The sequence below is a fragment of the Lutra lutra genome, chromosome X, assembly GCF_902655055.1.
Source record: "Lutra lutra chromosome X, mLutLut1.2, whole genome shotgun sequence".
NCBI lineage: Eukaryota > Metazoa > Chordata > Mammalia > Carnivora > Mustelidae > Lutra > Lutra lutra.
The window spans coordinates 56,214,063-56,239,199 of NC_062296.1; the positions used below are offsets into that span (position 1 = coordinate 56,214,063).

Here is a 25,137-nt window from a genome sequence, read left to right on the forward strand (position 1 = left end):
TTCAGATGATTCTGATGCATCAGCAGGATAAGCTGGATGATTCTGTTGCATGCCACGTGGGCTCCCTTTTATTTTCCCCAGGTTTTTAGATAAAAAATTCTACCTCCCTCTCAGCTGTGCTATAGAGGCACACTCCAGGCCGGAATCTTTAGATAGTGGTCTCCCAAGCTCCCCCCGCCACCCCCAGGCCAGTGAGATAACTGGAAAAATGGGCTCAATGATAAGGAGAATCCTGTGGAACTCGAAACCACGTTGTGAGATCCAGAAGCCCCTTCTCAAGAGGAGACCCTGCCTTTAGGGCCCATTGTGGAGATCCCAAGTTTTGTTTGAATGAGAAACACAGCAATTCCCCTACAAAAAGCCTCAAGTCTAGGTCCTCTGGCTCCAAACCCTATGCTTCTTCCCTTCTGTCTTCTCACCCATCTGCAGCCTCCTGACTCAAGATCCTAAAATGTCTACCGAGAGACACCAGCAGTGGGTAATGCATAGATAGTGAACTCTTCAACTCCACAGGTTAAGGAGGCCTAAGGGGAGTCAGAGGCCAAAAATGTCCTTTTTCTCCCCTGAATGTTGCTCTCTGCCCAGAGTCCTACTATTATTTTTGAGGGCAAGACTTTTCTTTACCTGTGGTTGTTCAAACACCTCTCTTACCTCACATCCCATAGCAATTAAGATGAGATTGCTTATCACGAAGGAGGGAAGAGAGGCCAGGAGAGGGGCCTTGGGAGTTCAAGGGAAAGGCAGAGTCTGAGCTCCTAGGGAAGGAGCCTTGGAGACCTGGAGCTAGATGGAGTCCAAAGGCCAAGAGCTGGAGATCCCTGAGGAAGAGAGAAACTACACTTCTTGCTTTGCCTGGTGTTGGGAACAGAACGTTTGCATGCCTCCCCAAAACATCTGTTGAAATCCTAATTCCCACTGTGATGGTATTTGGGGGTGGGGCCTTTAGGAGGTGATAAGGTCAGAAGAATGAGGCCCTCATGGCCAGGATGAGTGCCCTTATGAAAGGGACCTCAGAGAACTCTCTAGCTCTCTTTCCACCATGGGAGGATACAATGAGAAGTGCTAGCCTGTGACCTGGGAGAGGGCTCTCAGCAGGACCAAGCATGCCAGCTTGGACTTCCAGCCTCCAGAACTGTGGGAAATAACTTTCTGTTGTTTCTAAGCACCTGGTCTAGGATAATTTGTTATAGTGCAGCCCAACTAAGACATATGCAGTAATTCCAGCCTACACCTGCTGTCTCTGGGTAATTATGAACACCACCACCCCATCATCAGATGTGTCCTAATCATCCAATATCAGGTCATCCTAGTGAGGGAGGAACTGGGGTCCTTCTTCCCTCCCTTTTACCTAGAACACTGCTTTGAAAAAGCAGCTACAACTTTCCAGCAAAAGGACAAGGATCTCCTTAAAGGTAGGGGCTGCCACGTGATCAATTGAATAATAACAAAAGCATAAAGTTTCTTAGACACATTAAGAAGAGGGGCGCCTGGGTGGCTCAGTGGGTTAGGCCTCTGCCTTCGGCTCAGGTCATGATCTCAGGGTTCTGGGATCAAGCCCCGCATCGGGCTCTCTGCTCAGCGGGGAGCCTGCTTCCTCCTCTCTCTCTGCCTGCCTCTCTACCTACTTGTGATCTCTGTCAAATAAATAAATAAAATTAAAAAAAAAAAAGAAGAGAACGTCTGCTAGACACCTTGTTACTGAAATTGTACTCCCACCGTCTAGCTGTGTATGATGACTTCACCCTTCTTGCCTCACCTGCCCTCTGACACGAGGTTCTCTTTTGACCAAAGTGTAGTTACATCAATATTTTAATGATTGCACTGACATCTGGTGGTCATTTCCAGGTGTTTCTCTGGGCCTCTTTGGTACTAGGTGATGGATCCATCTGTATGTCATACTCCATCAAAGCCACTTTTATCTGGGCCCCACAGCGATCAGACATGACACTCTAATTCCCGGTAAGTTGTTGATCGGCAGTAACGCCTAGATGTATTGTTTTTTTTTTTTTTTTCTCAAGAGGTATTTAGATTAGAGGCAGGGATGGTAATAGTGCGGAAGGGATCCAGTAAAATGAGAAATAACATCAGAAACTCAAATTTCTTTGTGGAATTTCAGGCTTATGAGGGGGTTATCTTTATATAGAGGTGTCCTTCCTAAGATGATACCAAGTAGGCCAATGGCCTTCAAGTTCTTGGTAGCAGTGAGGCAATGCCATTGTAGATGCGAAGGGATACCCACTGGAGAAACTCTGCAACAAAAGTTGGAAACGATGTAAACTGCCTTCTTCAGAGTCTGGTTAACAGGAAGGGGAGGGACGAGTCACATGCAGGAAAAGGTATTACTGAATTCGAAGTCTGGCTTTCCTTTGTTTTCCATGTTCCACGAAAGTGTGAAAAGGAAATGTTTGCATATTCGACCACCTCCCCCAAGAGTCCCTCTCCTTAGTCACCTCAGAGGGTTTTTCACAGGAGATATTTTAATCTCAAGACACCATGAAGAGAGTGCTACTAGCCTTCCTTTCCACCAGAGGCCCATTTCAATCACCCACCCCGCTCCTAGTAAGGAGTGACTGTAGGAAAGAGGCCCGTCAAAGCCCATCATCTGACACCATTAAGAGCTCAAAAAGAGAAAAATAAAATCCAGCTCCCAGTTAATCCTCATGTCATCAAGAAAGTATCACCAACCTATGAGATGGGAACGTTTAAGGAGGCAGAAGGAATGAGGTATCTGGAGTCTTGGAAGAGCAAGCTGCCCCTCATTTGTCTCCTTATGATAAAAAGGTATTACTGAACCTTGTACTTGTAAAAATAATTAAGCATCTAATAAATCATTTTTAAGAAGCGAGCCTCCCAGTAGGGGTTTGCAGGTACCTTTTATACCATCCTCCCTCAATCCTCCCCTCCCCCCCACCCTGCCGCCTTGCTGCTATGATCAGAAATCAGTAGTTAGAAACCTTGGGGGTTTCAAGAACACACCAGACACCAGGTAGGATAAGGCTGTGCTTTATTACATGCATAATTACAAATCTGTGCTAGGTGAAAATGTATAAAGCAATGGCGACCCGGGTTTATGCCACACAGAGAAAGGGCTGGACGAGCCCCTTAAACCTTCTGCCAGTGTCCATTCCATTGCCTTTAACGTGATTGTTTCCATCTCTTACAGTTTGCATAGCACTTACTTGTCAAAGTACTTTCCATTCATTGTCTCGGTTTATCCTCACAACAACCCTGTGAGGTAGGTAGGGCAATTAACGCTATCCCCATTTTGCCGATGGGAACACTGAGGCACAGAGCGGTTAAGATCTCAAGGCTAGTTAGTAGAAGCATAGGGAATAGAAACCAGGTCTCCTAACTCCCCAGCCCATGTCTTCCTTTTTAGACTATGTTGCTATGCATGACCAGGAAGCGAAATGAAGCAAGCAGTAAGCCACAGCTTTGGTACAGGCTGTGCCTATGAACGGGAACCAACCCCTCTACAAGCTAGAACAAAGCTAAGAAAGCGTTACGTAAGGCTTGGCAGCACTCGAATAAATAATCGCTCAGAACAGCTCGGCACCACGCTCCCTATGCAACTCGGGCTGTGTGAGCTTTGGCTGATGCTAGCTTCTGTGCGCGCCTGGCTGCTGCTGCTGTCCGTGCATTAGCTTCCGCGGGACCTTTACCAACGCTGAGGACCTAAAATGTCGAGTCAGACGGGTTTTCTTTGGCTACTGTGGTAGGGAGCCGGCCTTACAAATGAGCGTATTACGGAGAATTCAGAGAGGGGCCCGTGGGCTGAAAGCCGGCTTTTCTGATCCTCCTGGCCTCACCGGCTCACCCAGTGGGTAGCAATTCTCCCGGAGCCAGGGGTGAATTAGAGAGGTAAGAGCAGGAGGCTGGCCTTGGTCAAACAGAGAAGAGTCACCGTGGCAACATCAATGTCATCCTTAGGTGACATGACCAGGATGCTATCTGGCAGGCCCAACTCCTTTCTGGCCTGTACCGGGTTAGCAGCATAGCTCCAAAAGACAGTTTAAGAGAACAAAATACTAAACACATCGGGTTTTTAAATCTAGAATGAAATCAATTCTTAACCATTACATAGTCCCAAAGGACCAAATATATAATAAAAATGTAAATATTTATTTAAAAGCTGAGTACTGAAAAGGCAGGGCAAAGGGCAAGAAGGGAGGGAGAAAGGGGCCACAGTAAAATGGAGACGGGAAAAAATGAGCACTCTCGAAGGACCATGTGTTCTGAGGCCACACCCAATGTGACCACACTGATCATTCCCACCCTGATGAAACCATCTCGGGCCACCCCCTTGTCCCCATGTTGCCAGATGGCGTTTCACTCACCAAATCCTAGGCTGCCTCTGACTTTCAACAGATTTGGACTAGTAGAAAATCAGGTTTAGCAACGAATTCTTCATATGTCCGCCTTGAGACACTAAAACCCTCAATGCTCTCAAGAAACAGCTGTGGCTTTGGCCCCGATGGCAGAGCAGAACCCCATGTGGCCCAGCAGCTCAGAAGTGTCTTCCATTCTCTGTCCTCAGAAAGACGCCGTCCCTCCCCCAAGGTCCACATTCAAAACAACATGCTTGTTAACAACTGAGAAAAAAATGAATCTGGGGATAGGGAGAGGGGTAACAGGGGAAAAAAAGAGGGGGGAGGAAGAGGAGAGAGAAAGAGAGGCAGAGATCGCTTTTTTTAAACCCTCCTATTTTTACACCATCATATGTCGTTTCTGCTTTTAAAGAGGCCAAACTTTAGGCAAGGCATTCATTTAGAGAGTGCACACAGAGGCTGAAGACCCTTTGGCAGGAACTGAGAGGTAGGAATTTATGACTGTGGGACTGGGCAGGGGGACCTGCGGGGTCCCATCCAAGAAACACAAACTCTGCACATCACAGACTTTCTTTCTTGGGTGAGTTGGCAAAATCGGACTACACAGTGGAAAAATCGATTCTGTTCCCTACATCGCTTCAAAACTTTGCCCAGATCCAGATGTTCAGAAGTGAGACTGTGGCCAGCAAACATTTGTGGAGTAACGTGAAGTTGCTAAGACCTACTATTCCAAGAACTTCTCTCCTCGGAGTGAACGACCAAAACTGAGGCAGAGCAAAGGGTTGCCCGAGGACCACTACATTAATTTCCCTGCAAGTTTACACGGCTCCGGAGCTCTGATCCGAGAAGCCCTCTCTGTTTTCTTTTTAATACACAAGAAGTACATTCTCGGGAGGCTACAATATAGATTTTTTTAAATGTCTTGCTATCAAAATTCAAGACAGTCTACCTAAAGCTTCTCATTTAGGCAATGGCATGTGGTCGCCGGCCCCCTTCCTGAGCAGATGTCTGGTCTCGGGTCAGCCCTCCCCATCCAAGCAGACTGCCTCCAGCAAAACATGGCTCAGAGCCTCTCCTCTACTTGCAAAACCTGGTCTCTGAAAGACTACTTGACTTATTCTCTACCCAGGCACATGAACAAACAGTTTATAAAGGCCAGGTTGTATGGCTTGGGGCATAGGACGGCCTTCCTACCACCATCTTGCAAGAACTCATATACTTTCTTACTAGGGTTTTTCCACTGCCGCATCTTCCAATTCCCTCTCCAGAGGGAGTCCAGGCAAACCCAGAGGTGGTTTAAAAAAAAAAAATCAAGGTTTTAGGACACTTAAGTTCAGACCACATATTTAGACATTTTTTTTTTTTAAACTGAATATCCTACTTCCCATTTACTTTCTAAAGCTCTAGTTTTTCTCAGGGTTTTCAAGAGCTCAATACTCTGTGTACTACCCTGAAAAAATGTCCTCCTGCCTTCCCTGAATTTATTGGTGGCGATGTGTATGGACAGTCCTCAGCAAGCACTTTGGCAATGTAAAACACATTGGTCATTTCAGATTCTCAATACTGTCTTCACTATCATCATTAAAAACTCAACTTCAAAAATTGCACTCCTCATGATTTAAAAAAAAAAAAAAAGATACTGCAGGATAAACAAGTTCACCATCCTCCTCGTCACCTCGCAAAACAAACCAAGATAGAGACCCAACCAGGACAGGCGATGCAAATACTTAAAATGTATAACATGCTCGATTACTCTGCATGATGGACTCTGCTGCATGACAAGTTTTTATATTTGCTCCCCCCACACCTGAATGAGTTCCTAACATCATGGTTAAGGCGTGCCTGGGTGGCTCAGTCGGTTAATCATCCGACTCTTGATTTCAGCTCAGGTCACGATCTCAGGGTTGTAAGGGGTTTTGAGATTGAGCCCTGCATCGGGCTCAAGGCTAGGCATGGGGCCTGCTTAAGATTCTCTCTCTCTCTCTCCCCCTCTCCCTCAGCCCCTCCCCACCTTAAAAAAAAAAAAAAGATGATGGGTAAGAATTACTTCATAGTCTTAGACCACACTAAATCCCCATTACTTTATCTTTCTCACGTTCCAACAGAAATGGAGACTTGTTACAGGAATTTCTGTTGTGCTCTGCTCTTCTGGTAAGGGCTTCAGATTCAGCCTCTGATGCCAAAACAACTGAGCTGCTTTGCTGTTCAATCAGCAAATTAATCGTCTGCTCTGCCAGCTGGCAAATCCAAAGTGTCATCAATGTCAGATTATCCACCAGAGGATATCAATTCTGTGGATTATACCACCTCTATTCCACAGCTGGCCCAAGCCAGAAGGAAGTTGGGGCCAGAAAAGAGGAGAGCATCTGAACAAACATCCGAATAGAAATGACCTTGAAAGTGGCCATTAGTTTGCATTTTCGGTCCCTTGCTTCCCCCTTCCAGTGGTCTAACCATGCATAAACGGTTTTGGCCTCTGTAATTCTTTACACTGAAGATCCGACTCTACAAAGTATAGCAGCTAGACTTCTACAAACCTATCAACCCCCATTCTTTTCATGACTGGATGTCTCCCAGATCTTTCTCCTCAGAAAATCCTCTCCCCCGAAGCACTTACTGGCATTCCTTTGTAGAGCCTTCCCTTGTGTTGGGCAATTTTCTTTTCCTTATGCCCAAACACACTCGTCTCAACTCAAATTAATTTTTAAATCACAGATCATCTAGTCTTTTGCCATTGAGGTATGTGGCCAGTTGAGGCTACAGAGAGGCCTCCCTGTATCAGCTTTGTTTGTTGGTTAAGTCGGTCCAACTGCTGACTTTGCAATGGCAGAAAGCATTTTCCTTTGCCTAAAGACAAGAAACCCTCGAGTGTTAGGTGCAGAGCTAACCGTCTAGCAGAGAGCTCTAGCCACAATTAGCCAACCTTTGAGCGAAACCATAGGACTGGACATATAATGAATACCATACACTATAGCTACTTCTAGCCTACGTGTTACAAGGATTCCTGAGAAGCTGAGGTTAATGAATGAGATTTATCAGGAGTGAGGTATCAAAAGGATATTATTCTCTGGAGGGCCAATCGGTGCTTAGCATCTAGAAAGTATACCTTGGCACAGTGTTATCTGATTTCTCAAATTAGTTCTCTGAAGTAGCACCTTAACACTGGCTCATCTGTCTGAAATCAAAAACAGACCCTAGAAGAAACACAAAGGCAAACTCAGATGCCCTCCATAGCACTGCTGCACTATGAAATGCGACCAAATCTTTGTCTCATCAAATACCAGAAATACTAATGTTTCCTGTTTTGCAAACTTCAGCTGGACAGCTAATAAGAAAAGATAGGTAGTGAACCAGAAATATACAGATAAGAATGACTTCTGCACAATCACAGGGGCAGTTTTAGCCCACGGCCTCATCTCAGATGAGGAAATCAGTGGCATGGAAGGGACAGAAGACATAAAGTGACTAAGTCATGACTATAACAAAGATAACCTAAAGAGTTTTTTTCTCTTTCTCTAAAATGTTAGCATGATATACTTTAAAAAAAAAAAAAAGAAGAAACGAAGCAAAACTCTGGTGAGTGCCTTGATAGCTGAAAGATAAAAATCAATACAAGCCTTAGCTACCCAGGTCTGGGAAATAAAAGAATTTCAGATTTTGGAAAGAACTAGGGGTTTAAAAAAAAATCCTAGATTCAGGGCTCAGCAACTTTTAAAATGAGGAACGCTGAGGTGTTGGGGGAGGGGAGGTGGAGGGAAGGGGAGGCTGCGCTGAGTGACTGCTGGTTCTAGGCTGGAAGGATGGCGCACAGTGCGGGGACGGACCTGCAGAACAGGAAAGGCTGAACTCACAGCCCTGGCAGTTGAGTCCCGCTGCTGTGGGCCCTGGGCATCGGCACAAAGAGGGAGGGAGAGAGGGAGGCATGGTGGCAGCAACTGCGCTAGAGAGCAAAGCAGACGGCTGTGCGCTACCTCGGGTCCCCATGCCAGAAGGTTGCTGAGCCCCAGTTTACAATTTAACTATCCCTGGGAGTTCTTTCTTGAGAGAGGAATGATTAACCAGGCATGGCACCCAATACCAAAGAGAGGACTGGGGACTGAGGAGTGGTAGGGGAAAAGAATGGAGGGGAACACAAGGTTGGTAGCAGGGACAGCTGCACATGGGGGAAACAACAGAAAATGAAACCAGGCGTCAGTCGGAATGATGGTGATGGTGGTGGCTCTGTGATTCCACCAGGTGTCCCTACAGTGTGATGTTTTCTACTGCAGTAAAGGTGGTAGAAAATTGAGACAGGCACCTTTGCAATTGGATAAACAAGCACCTTTGGTGTCACCAGGCCTTGTCCACACCCCTGGGTCTTAGGATAGCTCTAAGTTTTACTTAGAATTCTAAGGAGCCTCAAGGGAGTCGCAGCTGCCTATCCTAATTCCAATGCCTCAAATATATTTGAATGTACCCCAAGCCTAAATTCATGTTCACAGGGACAACACTGGCCTGTTATATGTACTTAACACTGGGAGGAGGCATGAGCCCCCAGCTATTTTAGTACTGGTGGTCTTCACAAAGGAATGCATGAGTATGCAGATTTAGCTCGGGATCTTCCCTGGTTTATCAGTACGCAGTCTCGAAGTGATTCCCTTTACTACTCTTACATATTCCAGAAGCCTAAAGCACCATCACTCATGGAGGCGGCATCTGGCTAAGAGAATGAGTCGGGACCTCACAAGAAAATGTGAAATTCCTAGTCATTGATTTTGCTTAGAACTTTACTAATCATTCATTCCAAGGAAGCTGAAGAAATCATTCCTTGCTACTAACAAATTCATGACGAAGTCCTTGTCTACTGGCTAACAGATACCATCAGGAAAATTACCCTTTTTGCAGACAAGGAGAAAGTTCCATGACTTATCTTTGTGCACTTCAAAAGAGTACCAGGAACAAGCAAGCTATAAAAGTCAACCTCTCTAAATTCGTTTAGAGAAGGTTAACCAAAGCAGCATTGTCTTATAATCAGATATTAAAAGTAACGTACACATACACACACACAAACTAATAATGCTAAATATTGTAACAGGAACAAGATAACATTTGAACTGAATTTTCACAGTCTGGAAAACACCATTACTATTTTCCTTCTGGCTTTCCTTTCTGTGGTTGGAAAAGCAAAGCCCCTTAGCTTACACTTCATCTTCCACCAACGACAGTTAGAGTCCAAAAAAAGTGACTTTTTCATGAGTTTCCTGCAGGCTATAGGTCAGGACGGTTGGAATTTTTCTTGCATAGTTTTCAGTGATTGCATATTGGCTAACAATTATGTTTTAAATTAAAAAAAAAATTAAAAAGAATGAAACCAGAGCAATCTTGTTGACTCTTTCATAAAATCTTCCTAATGCAATATCACAGAAGCCTAACTGTATTTTCTCCTAAAGAGAAGATTAAATTCCAGAGATTATGTAGTGCAACTGGTTAACTTAGAGGAAAGGGACAACACACTAATAATATAACTTCACCCTCCAAATACGGGAAATGTGTTTTGGGTACCCAGTTAACAAAATACATCCATGGTCTGCAATGTCCTTCCTGTTTTATATCCAGCACAACCCTGTGATTCTAGTTGAAGAGAATGGAGTCGGGATCTTGGTTCGCCATCTGTGCTATATGCTTTAACACATCCTTTTTGGTAATGATTCCGAGCAACCGCCTGCAAGACAAAACGAAACAACAAAACAAAAATAAATCGGGGGTTAACATTCTCTGAGGTGACACCCTTCCACCCCAGTCCTTTGCAACTCTGTCTTCAACACCGTCCGGGCTTACAGCCTGAGGCACTCACAGGACTAGGTTACATGCGCCTGGCAAACGGGACTGCGCACGGGTCCCCAGACAGGCTGCCAGCATTTCTACTTCCGGTCTCACATCCTGCTACCTCTTGTGGCTTAAATATTCCCTACATATCTGAATCTTCTCGTTTGCCACCCGGTTCAGGCGCTCCTCTTCCAGAATGCCTCCCTGATCTTGCAGGATGGCAATGCCTGCATCCTCGTGGCAGCAACGGCCTGACCTACGCCCTTGTCCCATCTGCTGTCGTGTGATACGGGTTCATGTGTTCTCAGATTCCCTAGGACATCGCACACTCCTTGAGGGGGGAGAAGGACCTTTTTTGTGTCTCCTTGGCATCTAGCGGAATACCTTCTTGCATGAAATAGGGGATTCAGTAAGTGTTGAATGAATCAGTTAGGGAAAATCCCCTTGCTGATTCAAATCCTGCAAGACATCTGTTACAACATTTAGAAATCGTACAGAGTGAAATTCTTACATAACTGCTGGATTAACATAGCATGCTTAGAAAAAAAAACCCACCCTCCTCCTCCACCTCCCTTGTTTTCCAATAGAAATAGCAGGGCTTCCTTTACTGCATGACAAATGTCCCAGGGAGGTGGGGGGGACTGAAAAAAAAGTTTTTTAATTAAAAAAAAATAAGGAAATGTCCCAGAAAGACTGAGCCTTGGTCTTGAGAGTCAGAAGACTTGTATTTAAAGCCTACCTCTCTACTGTGTATTAACAGGGGGCCCTTGTGCAGATCTTCAAACCTCACAGAAACTTGCTTCTCTCATCTTCAAATAATAAAAATAAAGGTATTCTAAGGACCAAATACTATATATACATATACTACCTAATACCATCATAACTTCAGTGCTGTCTGTTCAAAAGGACACAGCCGTTTCCTTTGCAGGGCAGGGACTACATTATTTACAATGTGCAGCCAGTAGTTCCCATCTCTCAAACACACATTTTCCCCCCCTTTTCCATTCATGATGATGATAAAAGAAACACATCCATCTTGATCACGGAGCTTCAGGAGGGCCTGTAAGTGCTACTGAGGGTCAAATGAATTGGGTTCTTCTCTCTTTCTCTCTCTACAGTCTCCTTCCTCCCACAATCCAATGTGCCTCCCCCAGGGAGTTCTCACCCGTTGTGCGTAACCAGGCACTGCCGCAGTCCCAGCTTGCGGAAGATGTCCACGACAATCTCCATGGGGGTGAGGTCAGTCACAGTGAAGGGGCTGAGATCCAGGATGTTACGGAGCTTCAGGGTGGGCGGGGTGTATGGCGGCATGGGAGGAGAATGCTCGGTGAAATAAATGATGGACGTGCTCACAACCCCATCCTGTTTCTTCCGTGCATTTTCTATTTGAGAAGTAGAGGGGGAAAAAGTTGAAAATGGAGGTGCTCCTTCTATCTTGATGGCCCCTAATTCATCCCATCCTCCCTCTGTCTCCCCACCCTTTGTGCATGTATTTATTTATTTCCACCGTGGATCTCATGATCCTCTTTCTGAAATCCTTACCAATTGAAATAATGAGATCCCTTCGGAGAACAAAACCCACAAGTCTTTGGGACTCCCGGGACACCACCACTGGGAAGCCACTGTAAGTGGTTTCACTGATGATAGTCTCTACATCTTCCACAGTCATACTGTCCTGAGTAAGGACAGTCAATAAAGGATCATTTCTCCGGGGTTTCATCACATCCATTGCCAGGGTCTTATGGGCAAACTCTTCTTTGGCTTCAAGAAAGGGGTAACCATTGAGACGAATGTGGGCATCATAGATGCCTTCCCGCCCAAGAGCGTCTGCCACCCACTTGCTTGTCATGGCTGCAGCCATCAGAGGCACAATGTACTCCAAGCCCCCAGTTAGTTCGAACATTATGACAACGAGAGAAACGGTCATCCGTGTCACCCCACCTGCAAAGAAACAGACATGGGCCACTGAAAACAGGAACAGTTCATTCATGCCAGGTAAGGGCCTGTGACAGACCCCCGTCCAGCGACAGCTTACTTGCCAGAAACACTGCTAAAAGGAGGTCTCCCCTGTTAACTGCAACTGCATTAAAGCAAGTTTATAATGGACACAAGTTACATTTCTCAAAATAACATCTACAAACGTGCGAGAGGCCTTCTACATTTTTCTCCTTTTGTTTCTTATTTGTGCACTGCTTTCTCCCCCCTAATTATAAAGGTCATTGCAAAAGATATCCACAATTTGTGTAACAATACTGAGAGGAGAGGTTCTCTGGAACATACAGGCTCTTATGGAAAAGTCAGAAAACACTTTTTTAAAGTCAGTAGAAGATGGGGCGCCTGGGTGGCTCAGTCGGTTAGGCGTCTGCCTTTGATTCAGGTCATGATCCCAGGGTCCTGGGATCGAGCCCTCAGTTGGGCTCCCTGATCAGCAGGGAGCGGGCTTCTCCCTCTGCCTTTCGCCCCACCCGGCTTGTGCTCTCCCTCTCACTTTCTCAAAATAAATACGTAAAATCTTTAAAAAAAAAAAAAAAGTCTATAAAAGAAAGTCATTATCTGTAAGCTCACTCCCTAAAATAAGCGGAGTAAAAATTCTGAATGACTTCTGCAAGTTTTTCATGATGTAAAAATACATGTTTTTATGTAAGTGAGCTCATATTACATGTTTAACTCCCCACCACGCCGCCCCCCACTTTATGTCAGGAACATCTTGTGTATTAACACAAATTTATTTAATGTTATATTAAAAATATTAAATATTAGGATCACATTTAATAGCTACATAGTAAAGATTTTATTTATTTATTTGACGGAGAGAGAAATCATAAGTAGGCAGAGAGGCAGGCAGAGAGATAGGGAAGCAGGCTCCCCGCTGAGCAGAGAGCCCAATGTGGGGCTCAATCGCAGCACCCTGAGATCATGACCTGAGCCAAAGGCAGAGGCTTAATCCACTGAGCCACCCAGGTGCCCCTAACAGATACATAGTATAATATTACCTGGTTATATGGACCATAATCCACTTAACCAGTCCCTTCCTGTACATATTTAAGTTGATTCCAACTTCTTGCTATCATAGATAATCCTGCAATGAACATTCTTGAGCAGATATCCTTCTCCAAGTTTCTGATCATTTCCTTAGTATGATGAAATTTGAGAGTAAAATTGCTCCCCAAAGGGAGGAAAATAGCTATATGATAAAGAATACTTCCTTAAAGCACTTGAAAAAATGGCAAACCCAACAGGAAATGGTCATTTAAAAAAAATCTGCAGTGAACCGTGTTTCATATCATGCTTCTTTATTACATCACCGGGGTGGCAACTTCTTCAAGGTCAATGCAGACACTACTCACCTAAGCAGGCTGCAGCCCCAACCATCGCATAAAGGCCAGGAGTGATACAATCCGCTCCCTGACTACACCAGCTATTGAAGATGGCCCAGTCGTGGTGGTAATAAGCCAGCTGCTCCATTCCCACTCCTAAAAGTCGACCTGCTATAGCACCAACAGCCATGCTGGGGATAAACAGGCCAGAAGGGATCTGCAAAGAGAAAGCAACAGGTGCTTAGCAACAGGTGCACTCGCCTGGCATACAGTTAAGGGCTAGAGGACTGACCCTCTGCGAAGCGAACAGGCCAATGCCAATGCCAATTTAACTATGCACTATGCTAGCAAGTGGCCATAAAGATGTGTGTAACACTACAGGGGCTAGAGGTTCTCTGGGACGTGCAGGCAAGTACGACTGCAAAGAAGCTTACCCTGATTTGGGGGTCCATCTGGCAAGAGCCTGAACTCTCCAGACCAACATAGAACTGGAGGGCAGAAATTAAGCCTTTCCCAAAGAAAAAGGAAAATAGATGGAATTTCTCACATATGCAGACATTTTCCCCATTCTGAATTCTCAGCAACAAAAATTCCCCTCTACTGACCATCTACCACGTTCTATGCTGGATACTCAACTGACAGGATTCCCCCAGTTCTAGACAACCACCCCGGGGAGACAGGCATCATGATTACCCAATCACAAAGAACTCAAGGTTCAGGGAGGTGAAGCAACTCACCCAAGGTCAAGTTATAGTAGATACCAGTGCCAGGGATGAAACACAATTGGTATTCCTAACCACTCCCATGTACTGAATCTTAACCCACTAGTCACATTAAAAGGATTGTATACGAGGTCACATTTTATTTTGTAATAGTATAAAGAAAGATGAAATGATTACATTTTTTTAATGCAGCAGTAACTGTGATTGTGTGAGTATCCAAACAAAACAAAACAAAACAAAACAACCCCACCACCACTCCCACCAAAAGACCCTCTCGGCTGTCTCCCCCCTCTATTTTCCTGACTCTTAGGATATCTACAGTGAATTCTCAATGTTCTGTGTGAAGGGAGAGAAATGATGACAAGGACAAAATGAAACAGCAGATTATTTTTAAATAGCCTGTGTTCAATTGTGAAATACATTTGAATCTGGGTGGGTTGGATGGTCTGAACATTATCACTTTAAATCAAAGAATAAAGCCATGACAGGGAAAAATAAATCACTCAAGAAGCACTGTAAAACCTTCTGGAGTGTAGAGGAGGACACATATCAATTCAGAGACTATAATGCTGCGACATCTTCTTTCCCAGTTAGAACTTCTGTTTCCCTAGAGGAGAGAGAACTGACTTGGTAGTTGGGTGCCAGGGGAAAGACAAACAAATAACCTAGGGAGGAGAAAGAAAATGCCTTAACAAATGTTCCTTTCTGATTTCTTCTGAAACATGGCAATGATAACAGGTACTGAAAATAAAAGATGCTGGCCTGATGTCTGCTTTTGACAGTTGCAATATTAACTTGGGATCACCTGTGAAGTTTCTGATCCTTGGGCATTGATAACAATGGTAAAGAATACATTTATTAGCGCCACTGGGCCGAACCATGGAATACTGCCATTGTAGTGGTCAAAACGGTTGAATAACGGCTACTTCGTTTGATTCAATTTGATGTTTTGCTCTGTTGGCAAACTCTAAAGCCACCCTATAAGGACCACAGATGTGGTGGTCAGATATTGCTTTAATACAATAGGCACGTGAACAAATACCTCACCATCCCTTTTCTAGGGGCAAAATCTGTTTTTCACCAGAAAGGAGAAAACATTTCTTCTTAAATCTCATCACTGAGGTCTGCATGAGGCCTGAAAGTCAGCTTGGATGATGTCAGGTAGAGGTGCTACTGTCTAGGAAGTTGAGGACATGTTGACGGGGGCCTTCTGAGGTGGGGGGATAATGCTGCCAGAAGCCGGAAGTGCCACATGAGCTTTGAAGATTGTATGATGTCTTGGCTTTGCCCCCCAAACCCATAGCCACACATCTACCCACTGAGTAGCAAAAGAATCTCCTCACCTTCATGCCAAAGGTGAATATAGTGATGACAATTTTCAGTATGAGTGTCAAAGCCAGCTGCCACATGGCACTGTAGACTCCCACACCAGCCGGTCTGTCGGGCAGCTCACCCCCCTTGCTTGTGTTGAAACGGTTCTCATAATCACAGAGCTTGGAGGAGTCCAGAAGTCCACAGTCATTGAATAGCTCAGAAATGAGCTCACTTGTGCTCATGCGGGTGTATTCATTGGGGAAAGCCAGGATGGCAGTGATGGCTGTCACAACGAGTACCTCTACAACAGGATACTTCCCCAGCTGAGTGGTCTTACGCTTCCGACACCAGGCAATGTTGGTGCGGATAAACAAAGCTCCCCACAGACCACCAAATATGCCCAGCAGAATGAAGGGCACAAGCTCAAAGAGATGCCAGGGGGTGTGAAACTCCACATAAAATAGAACCAGGCGGCTGTTGCCAAAGGGATTGATGGAACGTAGAGTAAATGCTGCCACCAAGGCAGCAAAGAACGAGCGCCACAGCGTTTTGAGGGGGAAATAGTAGCTGACCTAGAAGAAAGAGGATGAGAAAGCAAACGTAAACCAGGACGCAGAAAGTTTCAGGTATGGGGTGTCTGGGTGGCTCAGTCAGTTGGTCGTCTGCCTTCAGCTCAGGTCCCTGGATCAAGTCCCGCATCAGGCTCCCTGCTCAGTGGGGAGCCTGCTTCTCCCTCTGACCCTCCCCACTGTCATGCTCTCTCTCTGTCTCTCTGTCTCAAATAAATAATAAAAACTTTAAAAAAAAAAAAAGAACAGTTTCAGATGAACAGTTAGTGCTGTAGGAAGGAGAGCTGAGGACAAGAGAACTACCCAGAGAGTTCTGGTCACACAGTAAATGGTAACATGTGAGCTGGGCGGAGCACCTCCGGTCTAAATGTCCCACAGACACCAGCCAGAATTCCTGACATGAAAGCAACACACATATTCTACAGACAGATAAAAGTAGTTACCTCTTCTAGGCTGAATAACACTCCGCCGATAGGTGCCCCAAAGGCTACAGATACGCCTGCTGCTGCTGCAGCCGACAAGACCTACAATCCAAAACGCAGAATTAGTCTTGGAATAATGACACCTTTCTACTGATGATCACATTTTTAAAAGGGAATGTTAGTGTTTAGTAAACATTAAAAAAAAAAAAAAAACAACTATACATGCTCCATATCCAATGGGTCAAAAATGAAGTTCAATTCATATTTACTTATTCGGAGAGCAAACGCTGCAGGCTACATTTCAAACACATGGATCTAATGCTCGAACAGGTAGAGGGTCTTTCCTCTGTAATGAATCCAGGCATGGACTTTATTCCGAATCATTCCCCTCATGTCCGGTACTCTTGATTCATTAACTGATTTTGAGTCTGTAGGTCTATTAACCACCTAAATGAAGTATTTTCAGTGACATATTTACATAGTGCTTTCTTTATTAAGGAATGCTTTTCTAAATAAGATTTTAGAGACGGCTGTAATGATATAAAACCGAAGTAACAACTGGCTCACAGCCATTCGGGAGCTGCAAATCTTCATACAATAGGCAGTTGGGGTTTCCTGTACTCCGTGCCCTACTCCATCCCCAGTGACCAGTGGAAACAGAAATAGGGAGCAAACTAGAAGCAACGAGAAGCAAGGGATAGATTTTGAAAAGAAGACCTAAGTGTATTTCACTGAGGCCAGGAAAAGGGCTAGGTGGAAGAGGAAGGGGAAGAAGCTGTCAGAGGGAAATAAAAAAATACAAGGAAGGAGAGAAAGAGAGCAAGTGATACTTAGCTCTACCTCAGTACATAGGCACACTCATGTGCATGGAAAATGTGTAACCAACACACCAGAATTAATGGAAGGATAAAGTCTGGTTGCTGTGGAGTGATAAGTGATTTGTGGTAGTAAGGAAACTTTTAGAAAAAAGTTTAATAAAAATTAAGAGTTTCTGCAGAATAAAATGGTTCTTGGCAAAATAAACAGGCAGCTTTCCCTGGGAATGCAGGAAGGTGCAGGAAAATGAAGGGAAGGAAGGAGTGAGGTCTTTGGGGCTAGCCCGGTAGGACTTCAAAATTCGTGCCTATATATTGGCTTTCATCCTAAAAGGATGAGGACAGTCAAACAGGAGGATTTCAATGACTTTTCAGGATGAATTATGAGGGGAAAAAAAAAGAATCATGATGGCTAGTTTGCTTTAAGTTTTTGCTGACAGAGTGGAGTCTGTACACGCCCTTCCTTCTCAAATCTGTAATCTCCACCATCTGCCCACTTTGACAAGGCCCTGGGACACAAAAGGGTTGCTGCCGACGGTGAGAAGGACAGGAAAAAATAACTAGAAAGTCTAAATAAACAATAGGAAGTGAACTCAAGATGCAAATATTCATGAGTCTAGTTAGAGAAATTCATGACATCTATACAGAGAAACAGCCCAGAACTCCCCTCTCATTTTATAAGGAACTGTGAACAAAAATGCCAATTTTATGGCATGACACAGTAACGGGCATCTATAGTTTCAAAGTCACCCCCACCCCCGACCCATGCAAAACCAGCAAGAATAACACTCTCCTCCTGCCAGCTCAAACGGATTTCACCTCTTCGGCTTCTGTTGTCCATTATTCCCATCTAACAACCTTACCAGTTTCACACTGTTGTTATGCCCCGCTACCATCTGACAGTAGCTAAACAATCGACTCAGATTTCCCTCTCCCTTTCCTGCTAGCCTTCCTCTCCTGCCAGGAACTTTCCCCCTTGAACTATCTAAATGTAATCCATATTTGAAATTTCAACATCTCTGAGTTTCCTTCTGGGCCTTATGGTTTGTTTTGCTTCGTTTTATTTTCCGAATAAATCACTAGGTTGCGATTTTGTGAAAAATCCATTCTAATAAAATGACGTTGGCCTTGACCCATTTCGTATGTGATTTCTGTGTAATTCAAAGAAAACACAGCAAGAACCATTATTTCCTTAAATCCTTAATTATAGCAGGATAAAAGTAACCAATGATGTGGAACATTTCTAAAATCTGTTCTTCCTCTGCAAAACGATATACATTAAGAACTGCATGAACATGAGAACAGCTATGGAGACTCTGTGGCAGGACTAATTTAGCCGGATGGAGGCAGAAGGCAGAGAGAGATCCTATACACGGAGAAACTCATTTAGCATGGCATTAGGTAGAAATAAAAGATGGAAAAGCTGGTATCTGAAACATATGCGGGGCTTATATTCTTTCACAGGAAAAAAATGACTTCTTTTAAAAAAATCTCTTATTTTTATAACTTATTATGTAATAAAACAGCACAATTTGTGTAGAGTTATATGTACTAGAAGTTCTTAAAGTCCTTCTCCCTCACTACCACCTCACCTTCCCGCTCACCACCGTGAGCGGGGAAATGTCACCACCAGTGGACATTTTCAACAGTCTGGAGTAAAACTACTTTCCAGACGTTTTCTTTCTAGGTGCACATATACATACTTTAAAAAAAAAAAACAGTACTTGAATTATTTTATACACGTGTTATTCCACAATTGTCTTCTGAAACTTAATGATCTTCTGTAGCCATCCATCCACATCAACATACATAAGGCTATCCTTTTTAACGACTGCCTAGTATTCTACAGTATGGCCAGAATATCGTTTATTTGATCGGTCCCGTTGATGGATGTTGTGACTATTTGGTTTTACCACGATATCGACAAATGCTGCACCGACTAGCCCCACACACATACCTTGGTACCCACACACACTTGGGGTGTCTGTAGGATAAATTCCTAGAAGTGGAACAACTGGGTCACAGGGTATTTGTACTGATATTGGTAGAGTCCCTAAATCCTCATCCCTAAGATCGGACCATTTATGCTCACCAAAAAAGAGACAATTCAGGCCATCTGTTATTACCTCTCTGCGCTTGGCTTCATTCTTCCTGTATTTGTTGAAACAATGGCACAGGATGTTCCCACAGCAGCAAGCCACGTGCACTAGGGGGCCCTCTTTGCCCAGGCTCAAGCCAGAAGACACGGCCAGCACCAATGTGATGGTTTTGATAATCAGGGTCCACTTACCCAAATAGCCCCTAATAATAAAACCGCTCAAGATAGTTTTTATCTGCAGGTCAAACACAGAGAGATTAAATATAGACTAGGCAAGTAAACAAGGCTGGGAAGCAATAATCTGGACCTCATTATGGAAACTGCACCTTTCAAACAAGTGACATATAAATGTTTGACCTACATGACCCCAATTTGGGAGGGAGCCTGGGAGTCCAAGAAAGCAAGAACTGTTCTTTAAGCTTTCAAGTTCCTTTCCCCCGCCCCCCAGCCATGTGCTAGCTGGGCAAGAGAGTACTGCAAGCATTAGAGTGTGCGTATTTGGAGAAGGGGAGGCAGAGTGGGAGGGTGTTTTCCTTACTTACATCCTTACAGGCCAGTAGAGCCTTGATTCTCTGCCAAAGAAATTTGTAACTATGACTTGGTCAGGAAACAGAGAGGGGCAAGGTCATCTGGGTAACCTCAAATCTCAGTGGTTTCGGTCACTGTCAAGCAATCTAAGCCAAAAGTAGTCGGGAACAGGACTTCAGCCACCCCCCCCCCCAACCTTCCAGCCCTAGTCATACTATAGGAAATGTAGCAAAATAGTTTTATTTCTCCTGCTCGAACAAAGTTGACAATGCCAGTACTTTTTCAGGCCAGAAACTTGGGGTCTACCCTTGATCTCCTTGGGTAGGGAGCAGGGGTTGGCTTTCAAGAGGCCTGATTCCCCAGGAACCCGCAGGGGGGCTAGGAACCCACCCCCTTTCGTGTCCAGGTGGTGTCCAGGTGGCCCGGGCTGGGAGACTTGAGGGAAGACCTAGAGAAACTCCAGATTTCCTCAGGGTCTGATCCTGTTTCAGATTCGAATTGCAGGATATGCTGGAATACCTATTAAAGGCTCATTAACCAGGAAGGATTCACTACTGTTAACCGTTTATAAACCGTTTGAGAGACTCACCTCAGGAATTCCGGAGCCACAGGCATAAGGTGCAAACACTTTGACAAGAGACACGGCGAGGAAGGCAAATAGGAGAGCCCAGAGGACATACATGAAATAATTGACTATGTAGGCAAAGGCTCCCTAGAACAGGGGAAAAAAGGAAGAAGCTTGTTTTAGCCCAAGCTGCCTCAGTGAGGCACGGAGCACTGCTGACGAAAAGGGTTTTGGGAGAGGGGCTCGGGAGGAAAAAGACCGGTATCACATCGCTCAAAACGTTCCTTCCAAGACGGGCAGCAAGGCAACCCCTGAAACACTGTCAGCCCACTTGGAAGCGAAAATGCGAGGCTTTGCTCCCTCCCAAGGAAACGGACGCCAGCTGCTGAGGATCGACAAGAAGGAGGAACAGACAGAACCCTAAGCAAACTCAGGTTCAACATGAGACCTCTGGCAGGTTTGGGGGTCAAATAGGTCTCATTTTATGTCAATTTTATTAAGAATCTTGACAGCTCTGTTATTGGCTACACATTTGAAGTGAAGACCAGCTCTACCTACCTTGGTGTCAGATTCTCACGGGAGGTTATAGTGTCGAAAATTCCTGAGCGGTTTCCTTAAAATACACAGTTAATTAAGTTGTGCAGAGAGAATTCTCTCTTTGAGAGAATTCTGCTATCACAGACTCAGCAACAAGTAGATGTGAGCAGAAAGTTTCAGGCTCTGACCATAAAACAACACCACCGAGATGCCAGCTCTCCCGAAAAATAAAACAGCAACCCCTCTTTTTAAAATGGAGTGAATATACTTTTGAGACTGTCCTCCTATGCTAATGAAGTCTGCCAGAAAATAAATCTAATTTTGACCAGTAATAAGGAGTCACCAACATAAAGGGCTGGCAAACAGTTACATCTTCCCCCCCACCCAACCCACCGGCCAAAAAAAGCTATTTTGAACATCAGGAGATCATGCTTACTGATAAAAACTGTAGAAGTTGAAACTCACTCAAATTACATGAAACACAAAACTCACTGTACTTCTGACTTCTTAAAACATAAAACATTATTAAAATAATTCACTGACCTAGACAAGGAGAGCCAAACTGCTCAGGGTTGGTTTTTTTTTCCCCTCCTAAGTTATAGCTTTGACACAAGTTTTCCATTATTTTAGTCCCTCAGAGGAATAGATAATTGCTCTCTTGGCCTTTCAAATGTAGCTAGGGAGGAAGGAGACTTTCCAAAGGGGGGAAACAAAGAGGGAGGGGGAGTGAAAAGGCAAGTAGGTAGAAGTGGCTAGGGGCACAGACCTGGAGGCTAAGTACTTGGCTGGAGAACTCTTAGAATCTAGAAGACTCTCTCCAGGCAAGGATTTCATTCATTAAAAAAAGGATGACCAGAGAAATAGGTCACTTGAGCAAATCTCAAGCTCCCGTTTGAGAGCTACAGTTGGACTATTTAAACACAGACACAGACACACACACACACACACACACACACACACACACACACACACGGGGTAGCAGTGCAGAGCCTTGCCGGGATGAACAACAGTTCTAGACCTTGACTGTAGTGGTGATAACACAAATCTACACAGGCAGTAAAATTGCAGAGAACTACATACACACATACACAGGTATACATACACACACATCTATGCACGTAAAATTGGTGAAATAAAATCTGTGGATCATATCCTTGTCCTGCTACTTATTCTCTAGTCAGAGAAGATGTTACCACTGGGGGACACCTGGGTGAAGGGTATGGGAGACCTCCCTTGTTTTGCAACTTTTTGTGAATCTGTAAGTACTTCAAAAATAAAAGAATAAAGGGGCACCTGGGTGGCTCAGTGGGTAAAAGCCTCTGCCTTTGGCTCAGGTCATGATCCCAGGGTCCTGGGATCGATCGAGCCCCACATCGGGCTCTCTGCTCAGCAGGGAGCCTGCTTCTTCCTCTCTCTCTGCCTACTTGTGATCTCTCTCTCTGTCAAATAAATAAATAAAATCTTTAAAATAAATAAGTAAATAAAAGAATAAAAAAAAAGGCAAGGGAATCTCCCTCCCTCTGTCTCCCTCTCTCTCTCTCTCTCAATCTCTCTCTCTCTCTCTCTCTCTCACACACACACACACACACACACACACACGTTCACCCTAAACTCCAGTGCTTCTCAAAGTTTTCTACCTAAGTACTCCTAATCTAGGAGAGAGGGTAGGGGGTAGGTTACGCAGGAGCAGAGCTAAAACAGAGATTGTGTTATCTTAATAAACATGGGAATTGTGCATCCCTCTGTAATTCAATGTAATTTTTAAAAATATATTTTAAAAAAACCCTGATTTTCTGAGATGGCACACAGCATTTATCCTGCGGTTTCAGCCACCCACTGGCATCCAACCTTAGCCCAGTTTGGGAAGAATAGATCTAAACCCTCTCACACATATGATATGTATCCAACCCTTTTACTGACCTCTTTCCCCGAGCCAATGCGTACAGTCATTTCTATACATAAAGACTCTTATTTCTGACTTTATTATTTTCCCATCCTTCTTTTCCCTTGACTGTGTTGGGGGGGGATGGGGGTGCACGTGCACCTGCACATCCACACGCCCCATTTCAAATAATCTGTGGACCGAAGTAGGAATAAAAATGCATTTTAAATGTATAAATATAGATCCTAGCCTAGTCTCAGTCACTTCGCCAACAGGGTAAATGAGGAGTGAGCTGAGATGGCACCTGTTTCGGTTGGTAGAAGCCAGAAAGGAATTGGGAATTGAGAGCTGTTATATTCTGTCTTGTGTGTTTTTGTTTTTAGTAGGAGAGACCTAACAAACAGCCCAAGTGGTAATAGAAAGGGAAGGAACTGAAAAACAATGTTACTTTTACATTGAAAAATATCTGCTGGGAGACAAGAACAAATGAAAATATTGATTTAATCTCCAAAGAAGACTACAGGCAATTTTACTTCTGCGTTTCTGTTTTTTTCCTATGGAATGTATTCTAATTTTTTTTTAAATGTTCTAATGCAATGCTCAGGGGGGAAAATTACTTTTGGAGTGTATACAACAGACACATTTTTAACCCACTCTGTTTTTGTTAGAAATTATAGCGTCCCTGTTGGCTGGCTCTGACATCTTTACTGAAATTATTAGAGAAGGGCAGATTCAATCACACTGCGTACTAACAGCTAAGGAGAAACACCGGGACTGTTTACGAGAAGCAAAAACGTTAAGTCACTATGTAAAGCATCAAAGGATTCCACGTGGCAGAAGTGAGGGAAATAGGGCCGCACTTACTCCACAGAGAAAGGAAGCTGGAGCGGGTTCCCCTTTCCATGAAGAGGAAAATAGGGGCACATTCCACAAGTGCCATGAGTACAGTATAAGAAATTCAGTCAGTGTAAGAATACGGGCAGCGGTTCGGGAATCTTCACAACACTGTACCTCATCGGTGCTGATGATAAGCTGGGACCAGCTGTTCCACTCTGGGCATTTGTCTCTGTCTTCGAAGGTGACGTGGTCGGAGTTCCAGCAACAGTGCTCATGGTTAAACCAGAATCCTTCTGTGCATATGCCTTCTTTCAAGTCTGTCATCCAATGAGCAGAAATGTCTATCAAGCCAGCTAAGGAACCTGATTTGAGGTGAGGGAAGGGGAGGTCAAAGTTATTAAGAGAAAATGAGGGAAAAGGTGACAAAATAATGGACAAGCCATAAACCTTCTGGCTCCCCCTGCAACCTCTTTCTGATGTTCTGTCGGCTTGATTTCCACCTATCACCTCCCAAGAGATTTTGCCTGTCATTAAATACCTATTCAAGAGGGGGTAAAAAGGGGAGAAAATACCACAAAGCATTGTCTGCGCTGAATACTGTGTCTGTAGAATTTCTACGTAGGGAGAGCTTGGGGGAGGGCAAAGGGGTTGGGAGGGAGCAAGGGCTGAGTGGATTTGCCTTTTAGCTGATTTACGTGGCCAAGACTCTGCTTTGCCTCACAACTGATGGATCCTGAACCCCGAAGACAGTCAAGCTTATTAAAGATCATTTTGTTCTCACTATTTATGTAAGACTGAGAAAATGTGAACTGCCTTCCTTGAAGACTCTTACATGATCTTTGTTTGAGGCTAGGGTAAGGGAGCTGATGAAGACCATGGAGAGGAGAGCTCAACCTTGTTAGCAATCCTGCTCCGTGGACAAGGGAACCTGAGCCAGGGCAGGAAGGCATTCGAGGCTGAGAAAAGCAAATTTGAGAAAGCACGGACCGTGACGCACGTGGCAAGTGACATGAAGCTACAGACATGTCGAAGCCTCCCGAGCCTTGGACGTGACCATCCAGAAGTTTTCTCAGTGAAACAGGAGCAAACTATATTATGTGCAGAACAGCCACCAAAGGCAATTCTGAGAAAATGAATAGTGAATGGGGAATTATGTGCTCCGGTTAATAGCCTGGTAGGGTTAAAATCGTTACAGTACTTTTGATTCTGGCCTTCTCATCATTTCTGTCGTCCAGATGAAGAAACTCTGGCATAAAGAAATGAAATGGTCTAGAATCATGCTTTAGGGAAATAGCAAAGACATCATAAAATTCACAGCCCCTGAATTCCCAGACTGTTCCTACATTCAGACACACTGCTTCTTGTTGCTCTGCGATGCCTCAAAACAAAATGCCCTGT

At 44.4% G+C, this 25,137-nt stretch overlaps 1 protein-coding gene across 4 annotated transcripts in view; it reads right to left on the bottom strand.

The window, feature by feature from the left end:
* Positions 1 to 2,987: 2,987 nt before the first annotated feature.
* CLCN5 (chloride voltage-gated channel 5) overlaps positions 2,988 to 25,137 on the bottom strand; it is a 157,705-nt gene continuing 135,555 nt past the window's right edge. For all 4 annotated transcript variants that reach the window (XM_047715400.1, XM_047715401.1, XM_047715402.1 and 1 more), the window contains 9 exons: positions 23,914 to 24,101; positions 20,508 to 20,630; positions 19,419 to 19,625; positions 16,499 to 16,579; positions 15,516 to 16,058; positions 13,481 to 13,667; positions 11,676 to 12,074; positions 11,299 to 11,515; positions 2,988 to 10,029 (listed from right to left, as the gene is read on the bottom strand). In XM_047715400.1, the coding sequence (XP_047571356.1) occupies positions 9,939 to 10,029; positions 11,299 to 11,515; positions 11,676 to 12,074; positions 13,481 to 13,667; positions 15,516 to 16,058; positions 16,499 to 16,579; positions 19,419 to 19,625; positions 20,508 to 20,630; positions 23,914 to 24,101 (2,036 nt within the window). In that variant the 3' untranslated portion in view covers positions 2,988 to 9,938. The remainder of the gene's footprint in view (positions 10,030 to 11,298; positions 11,516 to 11,675; positions 12,075 to 13,480; positions 13,668 to 15,515; positions 16,059 to 16,498; positions 16,580 to 19,418; positions 19,626 to 20,507; positions 20,631 to 23,913; positions 24,102 to 25,137) is intronic.